Source organism: Lolium perenne, chromosome 3, assembly GCF_019359855.2.
Source record: "Lolium perenne isolate Kyuss_39 chromosome 3, Kyuss_2.0, whole genome shotgun sequence".
NCBI classification, from domain to species: Eukaryota; Viridiplantae; Streptophyta; class Magnoliopsida; order Poales; family Poaceae; genus Lolium; species Lolium perenne.
In genome coordinates, this window is record NC_067246.2 from 140,826,595 (window position 1) to 140,845,658 (window position 19,064).

The window sequence follows — 19,064 nt, forward strand, 5'->3', positions numbered from 1 at the left end:
CGTAAATATATATATCGTGCCATGGTTGTTTCTAAAATTAAAGAGGAGGTGGCTATGTGGTCTTTGGCTGGGGCTAAAGCATTGTTGATAATGTAATCCTGAGAGGCTGAGAGAGTGTCTCCAGTTTGGATCATGGCTTTCGCCTTAATCCCTTTGGCTTGTAACATACTTAAACTTCTTCTCTATTGTTGAAAATGGCAAATCTTTTGCCTCGTTTCAAAAAAAAATGTGGATATACAAACTTGTTCGTTAATGTTGGAAATGTTACCTTTCTGTAGTCGTTGCTAGTTTTTATTTCAAGCGACCCAATTATCTGTTGCAAATAGATCTGCACGTGAGAATTCTCTTTTGTTGGAATTATTGCCGTTTCTTTTTTGCTGAAAGAGACTGCCCGGTAATTGCTATAATTATTCTAAGTAACAGCTGCCTGAACAAACATTTGGTAGCATCTGCAAGGCTGTAACCCACGTGAGTGAATGGCGACGCAAGACACCGTGATAGGGTGGGGGACAATGAACATCTCAGGGGAATAGGCAATAGCGACCTGCCGAGGAACACAGCGGCGACGTAGGATGGCTGATGAACGGTGGTCATCCCAGATGACTCACAAACTTGGATGATCGCCGTCCCCGTCCAGCTGCCTGCCCGCCTGATGAAAGCTTGGGCAGCTGCGTTTGTGTGATGCCTGCTTGCCTTCATTAACTCCATGCCTTGTATCGATCGCTCGAGCTTTTTTGCGTGTGGACTACCCTTTCTGTTATTGCCACGTTTCACTGCATCAAGTTTTCACCCACCTCCTTGGATCTCCCTTTCTCTCTCGCTTTGCTACCTATATATACACAAACATTCCCTTCACTTCCACCCCACACCACACCGCCCCCAATTCCCTCCTCTTCGGCCCCTGCCTCTCTCTCCTCCATCTCTTTCTCAAGAACATAGTTGCAGCTAGTGTAGCCTGCAACTGGAATTTCGGCAGAGGATAGTCACGGTTTAGATTGCCGCTATGGGGAAGGAGTGCCTGCCCACAGTGGCAATGGTGCTGGTTCAGCTTGGCTTCGCCGGCATGAACGTGCTGTCCAAACTCGCCTTGGACACCGGCATGAGCCCATACGTGCTCATCGCCTACCGCAATCTCATTGCCGCCCTCTTCCTCGCCCCCCTCGCCTTCTACTTCGAAAGGTGCGTCTACACATCTATCTATGCCTTCTCAAACTAATTAAGTCTAGGTGTGGAGGAGATGATCCATGTACTGCAATAATCATTTATGTAAGCATGATTTGTGTGTATGCGACTGTCACCAGAACCATCATTTATGTGGAGGAGATGATCCATTGATTTGTTTTCCTTATTGTGAACAATCTAAGATAGTTCATCCATCTACCTTTCCGCAAAAAAAAAAAGATAGTTCATCCTTCAGCTTTCTCATGGAAAGGATTTGGTGGGACTTTCTTGATTTATGCGACTTTCAAAAATAGGTTCATTGATCATAATTTTGTATACTCCTATGCCCAATTTTGGACACCTTAGAGTAGCACCCACACGGGCAATTTACATAAGCAAGACCTAGCTCAAGGGCAGCATGTATCATATTATTTCAAGTTCACTTACTATAGATCTTTTGAGACCAATAGCTACTTATAGCGGCCTTAACCAAATCAACTTACATGCATGGATCGATGCAGGAGGAGTGGGATGGTGATCACCAAGAAAGTTCTTGTCCAGATATTCTTTTCCTCCATTTTCGGGTACGTGCAACAGACTTCTCATTAATTCCAACAACTATTCTTCGTTCATCAATATAACTTGCAGCAATTATCTCATTATAATCAAACTAACAACAGACAAATAGCTGGAAATATCTGCATATATCCATCAGTAACAATGTTGCATACAGAAACGTCCTCGTTTTGCTCTAGTTTTTTTTTTTACGATGTGTCATTCAAACTAAGAACAGACAGACAGCTGGAAATAGCTTCATAAAGAAATACAGTAACAATGTTGCATGCCGAAACGTCCTTGTTCTGATCTAGTCCTTTTCTGGGTGCATGAAAGGAACCCAACTACCAGGAACCCCTTTCGGTTTTCCTCTCAAGTTTAGCTCCCGTATCTGTGCACTACACAGGTTCCCTATTCTTCCAGGAACAGGGGACATGCCTTATTCTCCTTTCTCCGTTGTCAAAAAAAAAAGTACTAGCTTCAGTGGCAACTGAATAGTCTACAGTGTGCTACTTCAAATTAGCAGCTTAACGAATGCCTTTCCATATTATGAGATTTTGTTTCCTCCTTTTTTTTTCCTGATAAAAGCATGTTTTTTCTTACGCACCAGCGTGGTGGTATCATCAGTAACACAACTTATGACATTATGATGTTGTCAAAGTTTGTGAGTCATCTGGGATGTCACCAGCTCTGCTTCACTTCTCCTTGTTTAGCCAAATTAAGCTGTGTCGGGGCCGGCACAAATTGGCTCGCAAAATGGGCGACGATGTGATCGTTGGGCAAAATAAGCTGCAACATTAATTTTAGAATATCGAACTGCAAAGCAGATGTATATAGCGTAGGCAAGATATAATGTGATGTAGTTCCAGATCGGTCAGCTGGTGTGACGTATTAACCCAACTTATGTCTTGTTTGTTGTGGGCGCGCGTGATACAGCGCGACGCTAAACCAGGTGTTGTACTTCGTGGGGCTCAAGTCCACCACCCCGACGGTGGGGTGCGCGCTCAGCAACACGCTCCCGGCGATAACCTTCGTCATGGCCGCGGTACTGAAGATGGAGACGGTCCGGCTCGCGACGCCCTCTGGGCAGGCCAAGGTATTCGGCACGGCGGTCTGCGTCGGCGGCTCCATGATCATGCCCTTCTACAAGGGCCCGCTCCTCAAGGTTTGGGCATCCCCCATGCATTGGCGCTACGCGGAGCACACAACCGACGCGGCGGCGCCCGCCAGCGGCCATGCCGCCATCGTCGGCGACGTGCTCATAATTCTCAGCTGCGTCGCCTGGGCCGTCTGGTTCATCCTCCAGGTTCCTACGCCTACATCATCATCATATGGAGCTTGTTCTAGCAAGTCCCGTAACAGACTTGTTTAATCTGCAGAGTAAGATGTCGGAGAGGTTCTCGGCCCCGTACACGAGCACGACGATCATGTCGTTGATGGCCGGCGTGCAGTGTGCGGGCGTCAGCGCCGTCATGGACAGGAGCCTGTCGGCGTGGAAGCTCGGGCTCGACATCAGACTATACGCCGCGCTCTACCTCGTGAGCAATTTCGGCCGACCTGCCTTAGCGACTGAATTAACTATAGCGTGTCCGAATCAACGACGACATTTTCTGACGAAGAACTGGCGTGCACGCATGCTGCAGGGTATCGTCGGCTCGGGGATGGCGTTCGCGGCGATGTCGTGGTGCATCCAGACTCGCGGGCCGCTCTTCGTGTCCATGTTCAGCCCGCTGATGCTCGTCGTCGTCGCCATAGTCGGCTGGGCCATCCTCGAGGAGAAGATATACGTTGGAAGGTACTAGGGTCGATCACATTTTCCTTCTCAGTTTTACGGTCTGCATGCGGAGATTACATTTTCAGTTGGTGAAGCTTACTTGTTGTGGTCGTTGTCCTTGCAGCGCAATTGGTTCTGCCCTCATCGTCGCCGGGTTATACATGGTGCTTTGGGGCAAAGCGAGGGAGGCCAGCGGACCGGCTGACCTCAGCGACGACGGTGGCGGGGCGCCGGAGACCATGATTATCCTGGAGCTGAACGGCAAGGACGCCAGGAACGGCGATGCCGCCATTTTGCCCTTGTTCTGTGCTACCACTCCCAAGCACGAAGGCGAGACGGACCGAAACGGCAGCACCTGAATGATGATTACGCCGGCACACTAGTAGTGTACCGATATCACATGGGTTGCGTTACCATACATGTCATGGTCAGTTGCACTTGCATGCGCACTTGTGGTACAGCTTACAAGGACGCGTCACACAACAAAAAAGAAGAAGGAAAGGTAAATAGATGGCGCGGTGAGGAAATGAGGAAAGGGAAACAAGTTGAAGGGTTGAACAGCTAGTAGGGTATTTTTCGTCTTTTCATCGGCAATAATATCGAAAGATGTGATTGCATTAGCCAGGGAATTGAACTCTCTCATTTCGGATGAAATGGACTGAATACTTAGGATGCCAAGTTAACCAGATTTGGATATATACTAGACCATAAATGCGCGCGTTGCCGCGCCCGTTCATATTGAGAAAATAGCAATATAGATATCTAGAAATTCATGATGGTCAAAATAATGGATTAAGGATTTAAGAGGCACACAAGGACAAATTGATGGAATGGTTTAGCAACAGGGCATGTTCATTTTTCTGTCAAGGTGAAGAAAAATGATGAACAACATCTGCAATTTCTATATAAATAAACAAGTTGGCCCACAAGTTTTCAAAACTATTGCAATCATAAATTCATAATAATTATTTACTCAAGCATGTATCATCTTCGCCTTGATCTATCCTTTGCTTCAATCGTCAACTTGTATATCGCTTGCTTTCCATATTCCACTTTAACTTTATTTAGTGTTGGCTTAAGGTTGTTGGTTCAACCGACTATAAGAAGTTCAAGAAGGGGTCCCGGCTCGGCTAGAGAGCATTGCATAGCGTGTTGTGAATGTTTCTTAGTTTGTCCCAATGCCTAACAAGGGAAGCCAACTGAAACAATCTACAATCTATATGGGTATAATCTTTGAGAAACTTGGTGTAACATCAAACATATATATATTGATACAGATACAACAAGCCACTATCTGCATCAACATCCGTACAAGGCTCTCTAGCCTGGTAATCGTCTAACATAAATCCATGCAGTCCAGATGATGCAAGAAGCTGAAATCAACAACTCCAATTCTAAGTGGATTTTATAATAGAATGTAGAACTGAAAAGACTGTAGAATTTTGTGAGCAAGTGGCTAGAAATCCCCCACTATTGCATGCCCCTGGAGGGGCCCTGACTTGGGTGACCTAGGTAGAGAGGGAAGATGAGCAAGAAAGGAAATAAACTTATGTAAACAAGTTTTGCTACTTGAACTAATCTATCTTCAGATATGAGCCAACTATTATTTGGCAACATGCCAATATGCAATAAGACGACAATTCAGTCTAAAATAGTTGATGAAAATTATTTGTCTCTACCATCAATGTGTGCTTAAAGAAACAAATATTATCAGGATTGAATCCTGAAGAGCATTCGTCAAATTCACGACATAACGACATACTTGTATTCCAAACAAAAAAAGAACAGCGGGATGTCTTGCATCGTACACAAATACCTTCTAGCACACCATGAAAGTGCAGACAAAAGAAGGATAGTTCTACAGATTTTACTATTTTCAGAGTATAATCTTTATGAGATATAATCTTTCCCAAGTAATAATAGACACTTCAAGAAATGAAGACTATTTTTCATAGCAACCTGGAGAGAAAAGGAACAAGATGCATCTAACATTATAATGCTTGGAGATACATAACTCAACAGTGAATCCCATATCTAATTTTGGTTCATCATAAGATAAGCTAAGCTGCTAATTACACATTTAGATCGTAGTTACTACCTATGCTAACTTATGCCGCAAAAAAATATAGAAGTTACCTATGATATTCAGTTGACTGCATGCTACTCCTGCAAGCAACAACTATAGGCTAAATATACATCAGTAGTAGCAACCAATAATTTGTAACTTTTGTTGTTGAACTGTTGAAATACAAGTACTGAGCTAGGTGGTCGGTACTACATAACATATCTGAGCAGCCTTTAAGTTGTCAAAAGCAATTGCATGGGCATAACCATGGGATATGGTACGTTGACTTCTTTTCCTTCGTAAATTGATCATCACCTAATAGCGTAAAAATGATCATTAGTAACTGAAAACAACAAAGAGCAGAGTCTTAAGGATGAAAGAATAAAGTTTTTTGCCATAATCAAGGTAGTCCATTTTCTGAGGTATAAGAATCAACACTTTCAAGTCAAATTACTTCTTCTGCCCTCATATATGTCTGAACCAAGAGTGTAGTATCCTACGATAACGATTCATTAGAATGAACTGACAATATAGCATTATACAAAACTCTTATTGGTAGATAAAATAGTGGTTGTAGTTTCGTTATTGCAAATAAATTTGAGACTATTTATGTGGGGATTGCAATTAGCTCAATGTATAGACAGCAGGACGACAGTTCATAAATCTGGTGGAAAACAATTCTCGTTGTTTATCAGGATTATTCAGAGCGTTCTAAGCACACAAATAATTGCAGCTTCTGGTAAATAGCTTGAAACCTGTTCTTTAGTATTTACTATGACCAAAGCCCTAGCAGGTTCATTACTAAATGCGCTTTCATATGCTAAAATCATTTTCAGTACACCCAAGAAGAATATAATATAAGTAATAAAGAACACACTCCTCATACAATTAAGACCTGTTCGCAAATGATTTTTTAATGGTGCAACTTCAGTGCCGGCTCAGTGACTACCATTAACGGCATGTACTGACAGAAAATAGGTGGTATTTAGGTTCATTTCTTTCTCTAACTTTCAGTACGCCATGACTGTACGCTATCTTATTATAAACAAACAGAAGAACACGATGTTTTATTCTAACTTTACACAACCATGCATGAATCATCTCATGAGTTGAAAACTGAAGCCACCAACAATCTGCGAATCTGTAAGAACAACAAATCCTATTATATTTCTATTGGAACACATGCCTTCTGATATTTTTATTTTATGGCATGGAAAGTTCTAACATACTAAACTTCTCACCTCGGAAGACCATATGTAGAATAAGGATAGAATTTGCTTCACTTCTCCATGTCCACCTACCCAGGCATCCAGCTCAGCTACCTTTCCATTAATTTTGTTTCAAAGCCTTTCCTAGTCTCCTTCAATATATGAAGATAGTAATATTAGCAGTCAGAACCCAGTACAATAGCACTTGGATATAAATGATGACCACAACATATGTCTTTTGTTTGGAACAGTTACCATGTGGATTGCTGAGAATAACAAACCTCTTGTTCCTAGAAAGATTGTGATGACCAGTCCAATGATTTGCTGAGTTTACCAACCACATAATTAAACAGTTAGCCAATCTGAAAAATTACCATCATCATACCCATACATGCATATAGGAACCAACATAATGTTGCACCTCTGAAAACAGTATAAACAGTTTGTACTTGCTATGAGTTGTAAGCAGCAGTTGGAATGCTTCTCACCCTGACGATGCATTGTGTACGATACATTGTGTTCATTTATTAACCCATCATCCTTGGCGGTGAAGGCGATCGGAGGTGCAAGAACAAGCTATGACTGTGTTAACATTAGTACATTACTAACAATTACAATTTTTAACTTATGACACATATGGGGTCCACATAGAATAAACATAGAATTATATTATTCGATCATGGTTAAAATAACGAGCACTTGAAATATAAAATACAGATTTAGAGTTGATACAATGATAGCATACCATACACCTAGTAGGTTAGTAAACAACAATTGTTGAGATTATAGCAAGAAATACGTACACGATAGAGGACTGCTACTCCTCCCCCTTGCACCTGTGCAGGGAAGGCAATGGAGATAGGGTGGAAGCTCGGCGGCCATCTTGGACAGAAGGGCGCATCGGCACGCCGGTCGCTGGGTCACCAGTGCAGCCACCGGGCGAGCTGGCCAGTCGATGTGAGCGCCGCCGATCGAGGTCGAGGTCGTGGCAGGGGCGCTCGCGTTGGAGGTCAAAGTAGAGATTGGAACTGAAGCCTCTGTTGTGTTGCAGTTCGACTCGCCCTCCCCTCCTCTTATCCAAATCCTTTTATCTTCCCCCCATTTGTTCGGCATGGAGCAGGGGTGGGAGGCGGCATTAGGAGTTAGCATCGTGGAGGAGGAGGAGAGGAGTGCACCTCCACATTGCAAGGTTCGGACCGAGCGTCTGAGTGTTCCGACGACGAGGGCGGCGGCGGCGGACTCGGTTTCGCCCTAGGCTGGCTGACATTGACGCAGGGAAGGGGAAGGAGGCGGACAGGCATCTCTCGTAGGCTGCATTGGTCGTTGACCCATACTTACTCCAATCGACTCTAGATGGGCTTTCTGTGGCTGCAGCCCGTTTAAAGGTACTCACTTGGTCCAATTAATAAGAAGACGCCTCACTCGGCCTGCGGAGTAGCGGCTCTCTATAACGTTTGGCCGGCCCTTTGACGCGAATCGACGATCCAACGGGTTGCAGCGACGTTTCGGTGTGACAGGAAGATCTGGACGGTACGTACACAAGATCCAACGGCGTGGAATGCAAAATCGCTGTAAAAGAGACTAGGTGGTTGCATTATACTGTTAACTAATATGCTGCAATAGAGATCGCCATGCTCAATCTACACATCTACGATCATGCTAGTATATAAGAGAGCAACTCTAACATTCTCCCTCTGTTCCGATTTATAACATGTTTTGGAAACTCTAAAAGTATTTTAAAGCACACTCTACAAAAAAAAAGTTATAGCCCATGCATGCTGTGTGCAAAGGCAAACTCTGTAAAAGAAGGAAAGGACTGTAAATTTTGTATTCCTTATCCTCCTCATTGCCACCCGAGCAACAACATGGTACCATCTCGCGTCCGTAACTAAACTAGAGCATCTCCAACTACACCCTGAAAATTGGGAGATCAAAGATTTTTCTATTCTACCATAGTAAGTCATAAAGCTATGGACATTGTGATTAGATTCATCAATGTTTATGGCTCTTCCTAGGAGGAACAAAGAGATCTTTTCATTTCTGAGTTGCATAGTTTCTTGGTTAACTACCAGGGGCATACAATCATTCGAGGAGATTTTAACCTAGTTAGTTATCAAAGTGATAAAATCAATGGCATTATTAATCACAAATGGAGTGGCCTATTTAATGCTTAGGTATAAATTTAGAGCTTATTAGAAATTAAATTGAGTTGCAGGAAATTTACATGGGGAAATAATCAAGACAACTTGATTATGACCACACTATCGATATATTCTTCTGCAATTCAGAAATAGATAGTATTTTCCATTTAGAATATTAGGGCCTTGGCAATATTGGCAAATGGCCATACCCCTTTATTTGGGATTTTGTCTTAATGGAAACTCCAAAATCGTCCCACTTTAAATTTGTGAAGTGGTGGCTCATGACAGCTGACTTTGGTTTGTTGTAGAAAAGTCATGGAATAAAATTGTTAGATAGGGAAGCTCCATTGAAATCTGGCAACAGAAAATGAGAAGGACTAGGAGAGACACAAAAGGATTGAGTATGAATATAGAATCTGAGATTAGAAATTTAAATAGAGATCTCATGGAGGAGTATGACTCTTTAGATAAAAAAAAAAGCCGAGAATGATGAGCTTAGCCCTAATGAACATGGCAGACTAAAGGAGATCTATGCAAATATGCATAATCTCTGGCTGAAAGAGGAAATTAAGGCTAAGCGGTGGTCTAGAAATAAGAGTATTAAATGAGATGGGAACACTACATATTTCCATACCGTGTCAAATCAAACGAGGAGGAAAATGTTTCTTCACTCCCTCGATGGTCCAGATGGAACTGGCAATGATAAAAGGGTTGATGTAAACACTAATTCTTATAAATCTTTATTAGGTAAATAACCTAGCTCTGGTTTTTTCCATTATGGGTGATTTTATTGCTTCCCCGAGAAATCTTGCAAGAGCAAAATGAGGGGCTGGAGGCTCCTTTTCTCTACGCAAAAATTCAAAAGGGCCGTTTTCTACTCCTATGATGATGGGGCTCTAGGACAAGTTGGATTCCCTTTTCTTTCTTACCAATATTTTTTGGAACTAGTTAAAAATGATATTATGCAAATGTTCAAGCACTTTTCTTAAGAAAAACTTAACACTGATAGGTTCAATTTTGATGTTTTGACTCTGATCCCAAAAGAATCTGCTAATCCGTTTACTTAATTGTTAAATTATTTACTAAGGTTCTAACTAATATTTTTCATCATGGATGCTATTAAAGCATAACCAGTATGCTTTCATTAAAGGTAGATATATATTAGAAAGTGTAGTAATTGCACATGAGATCATGTATTCAGTAGTTAAAAATAAAATTAAGGTATAACGCATAAGCTTGATTATGAAAAAGCCTTCGATAATGTAAATTATAATTCTCCCTTCACCTTTTCTTGCTAAAAGAGGTTTTGGAAGTAAATGGATCGCTTTAATCAAATCTATCGCGTTTGGTGGCTCTGTGGGAGTCAACCTACATAATGCAATTGATAATTTTATTTAACTAGGAAGGGGTTTAGGCAAGGAGACCCCTGTAACCTCTTCCTCTTGACCAGGTGATAGATGTATGTTCTTACTAGGGTGCTTACTAAAGCAAACCTTTGATTAGAGGCTTGTGCTCTGACATTTTCCTAGGGATGTTTTCTACATGCAATATACATAAGACACCATCAGGTTATGTGAAAATGATGTAGAACTTTCCTCCAATCTAAAATGTGTCTAGGCCTACTTTGAGCGGGTATCTATGAGGATTAACTATACAAAAATGAATTAATTCCTTTAGGATTAGATCCTCTTAAGGTGGAAAATTCCACCTAGGTCTTGGGATGCTCTGTTGGAGAATTACCAATAGTCAAAATACCTTAGAATTTTTTGTATTATGATAAACTACGGAGAGCTGATCTACAATCACTCGAATCTTAAAGAGAATTGCTGGTTCGAGGAGGAAATTGGTGTATTATGCAGCTACAGTCACTTTAATTAAACCTTGTCAAGCAAGCATCTCGTCTATTTTTTGCCTTTTTTAAAGTTTCCAAAATGGCTGCTTCAACTTATATTAATCCCCAACTGTTTATGTGATGATTTTGAAGTACATAGGAATTTACATTTGTCCAACTAGAAATTAATTTGTATGAAAAAATAATATTCTAGATTAGGGATTCCTAACCTAGCAAATGTTAACCTATGTATCTAGAGTTAAAAGATACTCAAAAGACAATGGAAATCTTTGGAGGACCATGGTCTACAGCAAACACCCAAGACCCCAACATTTTGTACAGTGACATTATTGGAGTTCTGCAATTTTGGAAGGGTTTTATGCGGGTTGCTAACTCTGTAAAATTCAGATGGAAAATTAGAGATTGAACAATTGTTAGGTTTTGGGACGACACATGGTGTGGCTCCTCCACTCAAGTTGTTGAATTTTTTGATATTTAATTCTCTGTAATGAGCATGGAAAAACTATTAGCCAAATATGGGATGGATCCTAGCTTTGACTGATTTTAGAAGGAACTTTAACCAGTCTAATGCATTTCCGATATGATCTAGAAAAATTGGTCTCAAGTATACACTTGGAATCGGGTTGATGAGGGATAAAAAAACACTCATTTAATGTCCATCTAAAAAGGGTATCTTTCCCTATTTATGATGGTAATATCTCTCTATACATGCTGCTAATTACTAATCATTGTAAAGATGTGCAAATCAACTTTTTAGTCCGTTTTGAGTAGAAATGTACACTATAAGGAGGAAATCAAGAGAAATTAATGAAGAATTACGAGCTAGCGATATCAGAAAGTTGACCAGGCCTTGAAGGGATCCGATATGAGAGTTAACAAGCACTGTTGCAGTCATACCCCTCGGTACGTCATGATTGTACCATGTGCTGATGGCACAGCCTCGTCAAAACAATTATAAAATGTGAAGGAAGACAGGACATCCAAGAGTGAGAACACCATCAAAACCATCATTGAATGGATCGTAGCGGACAAGAGGGGGGTGAATGGACGCTATGCAAATTTTAAGCCTTTTTCAGTTTTAGCGGTGCGGAAGGTAAAGGTGATTGCTTTACTGGTGGCGGTGTTCCTAGAATGATCCTAGGAAAGTGCAACAAGTAAAGGAACAAGCATGATAGTAAGAGTAAGGAGTGGGACAATCGGATGGCGCGGAGACGAGGCGAGGTTTGTTTTCCGCAGTTCCTCTCACAAAAGAGAGTACGTGTGTGTTGAGGAGGTGCTAGCCTCACACAAGAGGATAGGAGGCCACACCACGAAGGAAGGCCTCACCTTCTTCCTCGAGAGAGCTCCACAAAGGGGCTCTCCCTTCTCCACTATGTCACCGGTCGAGGCGGTGGTTCCTTCACAAGGTTGGGGCGAGTTCCGCAACACAAGGAGGCTCCCAACAACCTATGGAGCTAGCACAACACCAAGCTAGCCTCCATAGGTGCACTTCCTCCAAGATCCCACCATAGGAACCCTAACTTCAAGATCCACTAAGAACTAGCCAGAATTGGTGAAATCTCTCTTGGTAGAACTATAGATCGGGGCCTCCTCCACCACTCCTCAAAATTTGGGCAAGATTGGTTGGATGGTTGGGGAGATCCTCAAGGTTTAAGCTCAGCAACAATGGAGGAGAGAGAGAGAAAAGAGATAAAATCGTGTTGGGGAAGAAGGGCCCTCCCGAATCCAACCGTTATCTGCAGTTTTTGCCTAAGCGGTACTACCGCTCTAGATTTGAAATCCCACAGAACTTATCCACGTGGACACATAGCGGTACTACCGCTCGCGGTACCGCTCGAGGTACCGCAATGGTCTCCAGAGCTTACTGGATCCCAAGCGGTACCGAAGCGGTACGAGAGCGGTACGGCTGTAACTTCCGTTACGATACTTAAGCGGTACCTCAAGCGGTACTACCGCTCTCAAGCGGTACTACCGCTCAAGGTACCGTAACTTGTTCTGTGAGACAATCTCAGCGCAAAACACCAGAGCGGTACCGTGGGGCGGTACCAGTAGGGATAGCGGTATTACCGCTACTGGTACCGATTGTACCGGCCTGACAAAAACTGCTTTCTCCTCTTTTCCTCTCCAACCATGTCACCTCGCGATACACACACAAAACCAGAAAACCTATAAGCTACGCTTCAGTCCTCCGATCTTGACGTGTCCAGCGAGGTCACCGTGCACTTGCAAATCTAACAAAGATACTCTTTGCACACGGTGAGATTGTTCAAAAGTTGTCATCAAACACACAAAACCCAGGGTTTAGACTTTGCTCTTTCAATCTCCCCCTTTTTGGTGTTTGATGACAACACAATAATTTGCAATGGCATATGATATTATGATGAGATATTTAGATTTGCAAAAGCTCGACGGAGCTCCCCCTAGACATGTGCATATTTTGAATATGTCTTTGAATACAAATGCACACATCCTAGAGACATAACTCCCCCTAGATTTTACAAACCAAGCACATATGCAACAAGGATACTTGACATGTTCAAATAGCATATGCACAATATGAAGGCAACACAAGATCATGCAAGGAGTTTTGGGTGAAGTTATCATACCTTTGCCTTGAGAATACCCGAACTCACAATAGGGTGCCGCCATAGAGTTGATGTAGCCACAAGAAGAGATAAACAACGAGGACCAAAAGGCTACAACAACGAAAGTCCCCATGCAAAAACCCATCCGAATAGGCAACTTCTCCCCCTTTGGCATCGGAACACCAAAAAGGAGGGTAAGCAAACTAAAAGGATGGTATGGAAATACACAACCAAGCTTGCAAAAACCAACATGGAAAACAAAGCTTGGATGAGATTGCCCAAAAACAAAAGAAGAAACACAAAAGAAAGTCACAAAGAAACACGAAGAACCAAATACTCCTCAAGGAGGAGGTTGGTGGCCAAAGCCACCGTGTAAGAGTATAGTAGTGTGAGGTCGCGTAGATGTATCTAGGACTCACGACTACAACTCAGCATGAAGCTCATTAGTCACTTATTTGACAAATAGCATATGTTTTGGATTGCTTTATGCATTATGGGGGGAGGGATAGCTCAATAAGTTTAAACCGCACTCCCCCTATGTTCATGCGTGCCTTTCATCTAGATATATAGTTTGAGAGTGGTATGTGCGCACGACGGTCAAGAGAAGTTTGATGGATCAATGATATTTACACTACAAGAAAAGTTGCCATGGCCGACAAAGTTGAAGTCGCGCCGTGGTTGCTGGTGTACCATGGCCGACGATTTTGGGTCTGTCCGTTGTGCATGTCAAAACGTTTTTTTTCTCGTTTTTGAGGCCACCTAGCCCGACGAAACCGGCCAAAACGTTGCGTATGGTGGCCCGGGACGTGGTGCATCTCGAATTCTCGGGTTCGCCGGCCGAGTCAACGCAAATCCGCACCGCCGAGGGATGTAGGGCCCAGATGGCAGCCTCTCTGGCATTGTTTTTTTTCTTGATCGCGCCATCTCGTTCAACGCTCTCCGATCGAGCCGTTTACGATGCAGGATCATGGGTCCCACATGTCATCCTCTATGAACCAAAATTCTTTCTATTCTTGGATTTTTTTTGACCCCCTGATTTCTGGCTACTTCCTTTTTCTTTTGATCCCTTGCCGCCTTGGAAACGTTGACGCCGCTGCTGCTAATTGCGACCCGCATGTCATCCTCTATGAGCAATCAACTTTCTTTTCTTGGAGTTTTTTTTGGCACCTCAAATTTGGTCACTTGCCTTTTTCTTTCGATCCCCTGCCGCCTCTCAAACGGTGATACCGCTGCTGCTAAATGGGACCCGCATGTCATATCCTCTATGTACTATAAAACTTTCTTTTCTTGGATTTTTTTGGCACCTCATATTTGGTCACTTACCTTTTTCTTTCGATCCCCTGCCGCCTCTCAAACGGTGAGACCGCTGCTGCTAAATGGGACCCGCATGTCATCCTCTATGTACTATAAAACTTTCTTTTCTAGGATTTTTTTTGGAACCTCATATTTGGTCACTTGCCTTTTTCTTTCGATCCCGTGCAGCCTCTCAAATGGTGATACCGCTGCTGCTAAATGGGACCCGCATGTCATCCTCTATGTACAATCAAGTTTCTTTTCTTGAATTATTTTTGGCTCATGATATTTGGTCACTTGCATTTTTCTTTCGATCTCATGCCACGTTGAGGACCCTGTAGGCTCATGGGACCCGCATGTCATCCTCTATGTACTATAAAACTTTCTTTTCTTGGATTTTTTTGGCTCCTGATATTTGGTCACTTGCCTTTTTCTTTCGATCCCGTGCAGCCTCTCAAACGGTGATACCGCTGCTGCTAAATGGGACTCGCATGTCATCCTCTATGTACACTCAAGTTTTTTTTCTTGAATTATTTTTGGCTCCTGATATTTGGTCACTTGCCTTTTTCTTTCGATCTCATGCCATGTTTGAAACGTTGAGGAACCTGCTGGCTCATGGGACCCGCATGTCATCCTCTATGTGCTATAAAAGTTTATTTTCTTGGGTTTTTTTTCACCCTCTGATTTTTGGCTATTTCCTTTTTCTTTTGATCCCCTGCCGCCTTGGAAACGTTGAGTAAGCTGCTGACTCATGGGACCCGCATGTCATCCTCTATGTACAATCAACTTTCTTTTTCTTTTGATCTCAAGCCGCATTTGAAACGTTGAGACCGCTGCTGCTAATTGGGACCCGCATGTCATCCTCTATGTACAATAAAGTTTTTTCTTGGATAATCTTTGGCTCCTGATATTTTGTCACTTGCCTTTTTCTTTCGATCTCATGCCGCCTTTGAAACGTTGAGTAAGCTGCTGGCTCATGGGTCCCGCATGTCATCCTCTACGAACAATAAAAGTTTCCTTTCTTGGAGTTATTTTTGACCCCTAATTTCTGGCATTTTGCCTTTTTCTTTTGATCTCCTGCCCCCTTTGAAACGATGACGACGCAGCTGGCAGGTCGGTCCCACATGTCATCCTCTGTGAACAATAAAAGTTTCCTTTGATGGATTTATTTTGAACCCCTAATTAATTTCGGGATATTTCCTTTTTTCCTTTGATCCCCTGCCGCCTTGGAATCGTTGAGGATGCTGCTGCATCATGGGTCCCGCATGTCATCCTCTCAGAATGGTAAATGTTTCTTTTATTGGATTTTGTTGACCAAACGATTTTTGGCTTATTTTTTCTTCCGATCTCCTGCAGCCTTTAAAACGTTGAGGGCGTTGCTGGCTCACGGGTCCCACATGTCAGCCTCTATGAACAATAAACGCTGAGGATGCTGCTGCCTCATGGGTCTCGCATGTCATCCTCTTAGAACGAAAATGTTTCTTTTCTTGGATTTTGTACCAACATATTTTTCGTTTATTTTTTCTTTCCATCCCCTGCTGCCTTTAAAACGTTGACGACGCTGCTGGCTCATGGGTCCCCGATGTCAGCCTCCCCGTACAAGAAACATATGATATCTTGATTATTTTGCAGACAATAAACAGTGTATTGCGCTCTGAGCTATTTCAAACGGAAAATTAAATCTTTATTTTTACATAAACAAACTTATATGTTGAATCTCCTTGTTTTTTTGTCTTTGCGAAGCATAGGACTTTCCTGTTTTTTTTTTAGAAAATTCGGAACTTTCCTGTTTTGGAGTGGGCTGAAATTGTACGAGTCAAAAGGCCAAGCAGGATAGTTCGAAGGCCCAGATGTCCAGATGCAGCCCAATTGAAATCTTTCTTCTTGGATTTTTTTCACCCCCTGATTTCTGGCTACTTCATTTTTCTTTTGGTCCTGTGCCGCCTTGGAAACGTTGAGACCGCTGCTGCAAAATGGGACCCGCATGTCATCCTCTATGTACAATAAAATTTCTTTTCTTGGATTATTTTTGGCTCCTGATATTTGGTCACTTGCCTTTTTCTTTCGATCCCGTGCAGCCTCTCAAACGGTGATACCGCTGCTGCAAAATGGGACCCGCATGTCATCCTCTATGTACAATCAAGTTTCTTTTCTTGAATATTTTTGGCTCCTGATATTTGGTCACTTGCCTTTTTCTTGCGATCTCATGCCACGTTTGAAACGTTGAGGAACCTGCAGGCTCATGGGACCCGCATGTCATCCTCTATGTACTATAAAAATTTCTTTTCTTGGATTATTTTTGGCTCCTGATATTTGGTCACTTGCCTTTTTCTTTCGATCCCCTGCCGCCTCTCAAACGGTGATACCGCTGCTGCAAAATGGGACCCGCATGTCATCCTCTATGTACAATCAAGTTTCTTTTCTTGAATTATTTTTGGATCCTGATATTTGGTCACTTGCCTTTTTCTTTCGATCTCATGCCACGTTTGAAACGTTGAGGAACCTGCTGGCTCATGGGACCCGCGTGTCATCCTCTATGTACTATAAAAGTTCATTTTCTTGGGTTTTTTTCACCCTCCGATTTTTGGCTATTTCCTTTTTCTTTTGATCCCCTGCCGCCTTTGAAACGTTGATGACTCTGCTGGCTCATAGGTCCCACATGTCAGCCTGTATGAACGATAAAGCTTTCCTTTCTTGGAGTTTTTTTACCCCTAATTTCTAGCTACTTTCTTTTTCTTTTGACAGCTGCTGTAAAATGGGACCCGCATGTCATCCTCTATGTACAATAAATCTTGGATTGTTTTTGGCACCTCATATTTGGTCAGTTGTCTTTTTCTTTCGATCTCATGCCGCCTTTGAAACGTTGAGTAAGCTGCTGGCTCATGGGTCCCGCATGTCATCCTCTAAGAACAATAAAAGTTTCCTTTCATGGAGTTATTTTTTACCCCTAATTTCTGGCTACTTCCTTTTTCTTTTGATCCCCTGCCGCCTTTGAAACGTTGAGGATTTTGCTGGCTCATGGGTCCCACATGTCATCCTCTCAGAACGAAAAATGTTTATTTTTTTTGGATTTTTTACCAACAGATTTTTGGTTTATTTTTTCTTTCGATCCTCTGCCGTCTTTAAAACGTTGACGACCCTGCTGGCTCATGGGTCCCCGATGCCAGCCTCCCCGTACAAGAAACATGTGATATCTTGATTATTTTGCACACAATAAACAGTGTATTTTCGCTCTGAGCTGTTGCAAACGGAAAAAATAAACATTATTATTAAATAAACAAACTTATATGTTGAATCTCCTTGTTTTTGTTTTTGCGAAGCATAGGACTTTCCTGTTTTGGAGTGGGCTGAAACTGTACGAGTCCAAAGGCGTCCAGCAAGATAGTTCGAAGGCCCAGACGGCCAGATGCAGCCCAATTGAAATCTTTCTTTTCTTGAATTTTATTGACCCCCTGATTTCTGGCTACTTCCTCTTTTTTTGTTGGTCCTGTGCTGCCATGAAAACGTTGAGTATGCTGCTACCTCATGGGTCCCGCATGTCATCCTCTATGTACAGTCAAGTCTCTTTTCTTGGATTTTTTTTACCCCCTTATTTTTGGTCACTTGCCTTTTTCTTTCGATCTCATGCAGCCTCTGAAACATTGAGGAAGCTGCTGGCTCATGGGACCCACATGTCATCCTCGGTATTATAAAAGTTTTTTTTCTTGGATTTTTTTTCACCCTCTTATTTTTGGCTATTTCCTTTTTTCTTTTGATCCCCTGCAGCCTTTGAATCGTTGAGGATGCTGCTGCCTCATGGGTCCCGCATGTCATCCTCTATGTACAATCAAGTTTCTTTTCTTGAATTATTTTTGGATCCTGATATTTGGTCACTTGCCTTTTTCTTTCGATCTCATGCCACGTTTGAAACGTTGAGTAAGTTGCGGACTCATGGGACCCGCATGCCATCCTAATTTCTGGAGTTTTTTTCCCCTAATTTCTGGCTACTCTTTTTCTTTTGATCTCAAGCCGCATTTGAAACGTTGACACCGCTGCTGCAAAATGGGACCCGCATGTCATCTTTTATGTACAATAAAGTTTCTTTTCTTGGATTATTTTTGGCTCCTGATATTTGGTCTCTTGTCTTTTTCTTTTGATCTCATGCCGCCTTTGAAACGCTGAGGAAGCTGCTAGCGCATGGGTCCCGCATGTCATCCTCTATGAACAATAAAAGTTTCCTTTCTTGGAGTTATTTTTGACCGCTAATTTATGGCTACTTCCTTTTTCTTTTGATCCCCTGCCGCCTTGGAAACGTTGAGTAAGCTGCTGACACAAGGGGCCCGCATGTCATCCTCTATGTACAATCAACTTGCAAGATCTTGGAGCGAAAGAGCTTGTATAAGTGGGACCCATATGCCATCCTCTATGTACAATAAAAGTTTCTTTTCTTG

At 42.5% G+C, this 19,064-nt stretch overlaps 1 protein-coding gene and 1 long non-coding RNA gene across 3 annotated transcripts; one reads left to right on the top strand and one right to left on the bottom strand.

The window, feature by feature from the left end:
- Positions 1-880: 880 nt before the first annotated feature.
- LOC127338423 (WAT1-related protein At1g09380) lies at positions 881-4,188 on the top strand. Its single transcript, XM_051364535.2, has 6 exons — positions 881-1,179; positions 1,683-1,745; positions 2,653-3,022; positions 3,096-3,254; positions 3,360-3,511; positions 3,615-4,188. Exons 1-6 carry the CDS (start codon positions 1,004-1,006, stop codon positions 3,847-3,849), a joined length of 1,155 nt encoding a protein of 384 aa, XP_051220495.1. The 5' UTR covers positions 881-1,003; the 3' UTR covers positions 3,850-4,188.
- Positions 4,189-5,481: 1,293 nt separating this feature from the next.
- On the bottom strand, positions 5,482-8,026 carry LOC139837586 (uncharacterized). 2 transcript variants are annotated; one of them, XR_011754124.1, is made up of 3 exons: positions 7,019-8,026; positions 6,797-6,915; positions 5,482-5,870 (listed from the first exon to the last, which is right to left on the bottom strand). It is a non-coding gene; the product is annotated as an uncharacterized lncRNA (long non-coding RNA). The 2 variants fall into 2 exon arrangements; XR_011754123.1 differs by having other exon boundaries at positions 5,482-6,696.
- Between the last annotated feature and the right edge of the window lie 11,038 nt (positions 8,027-19,064).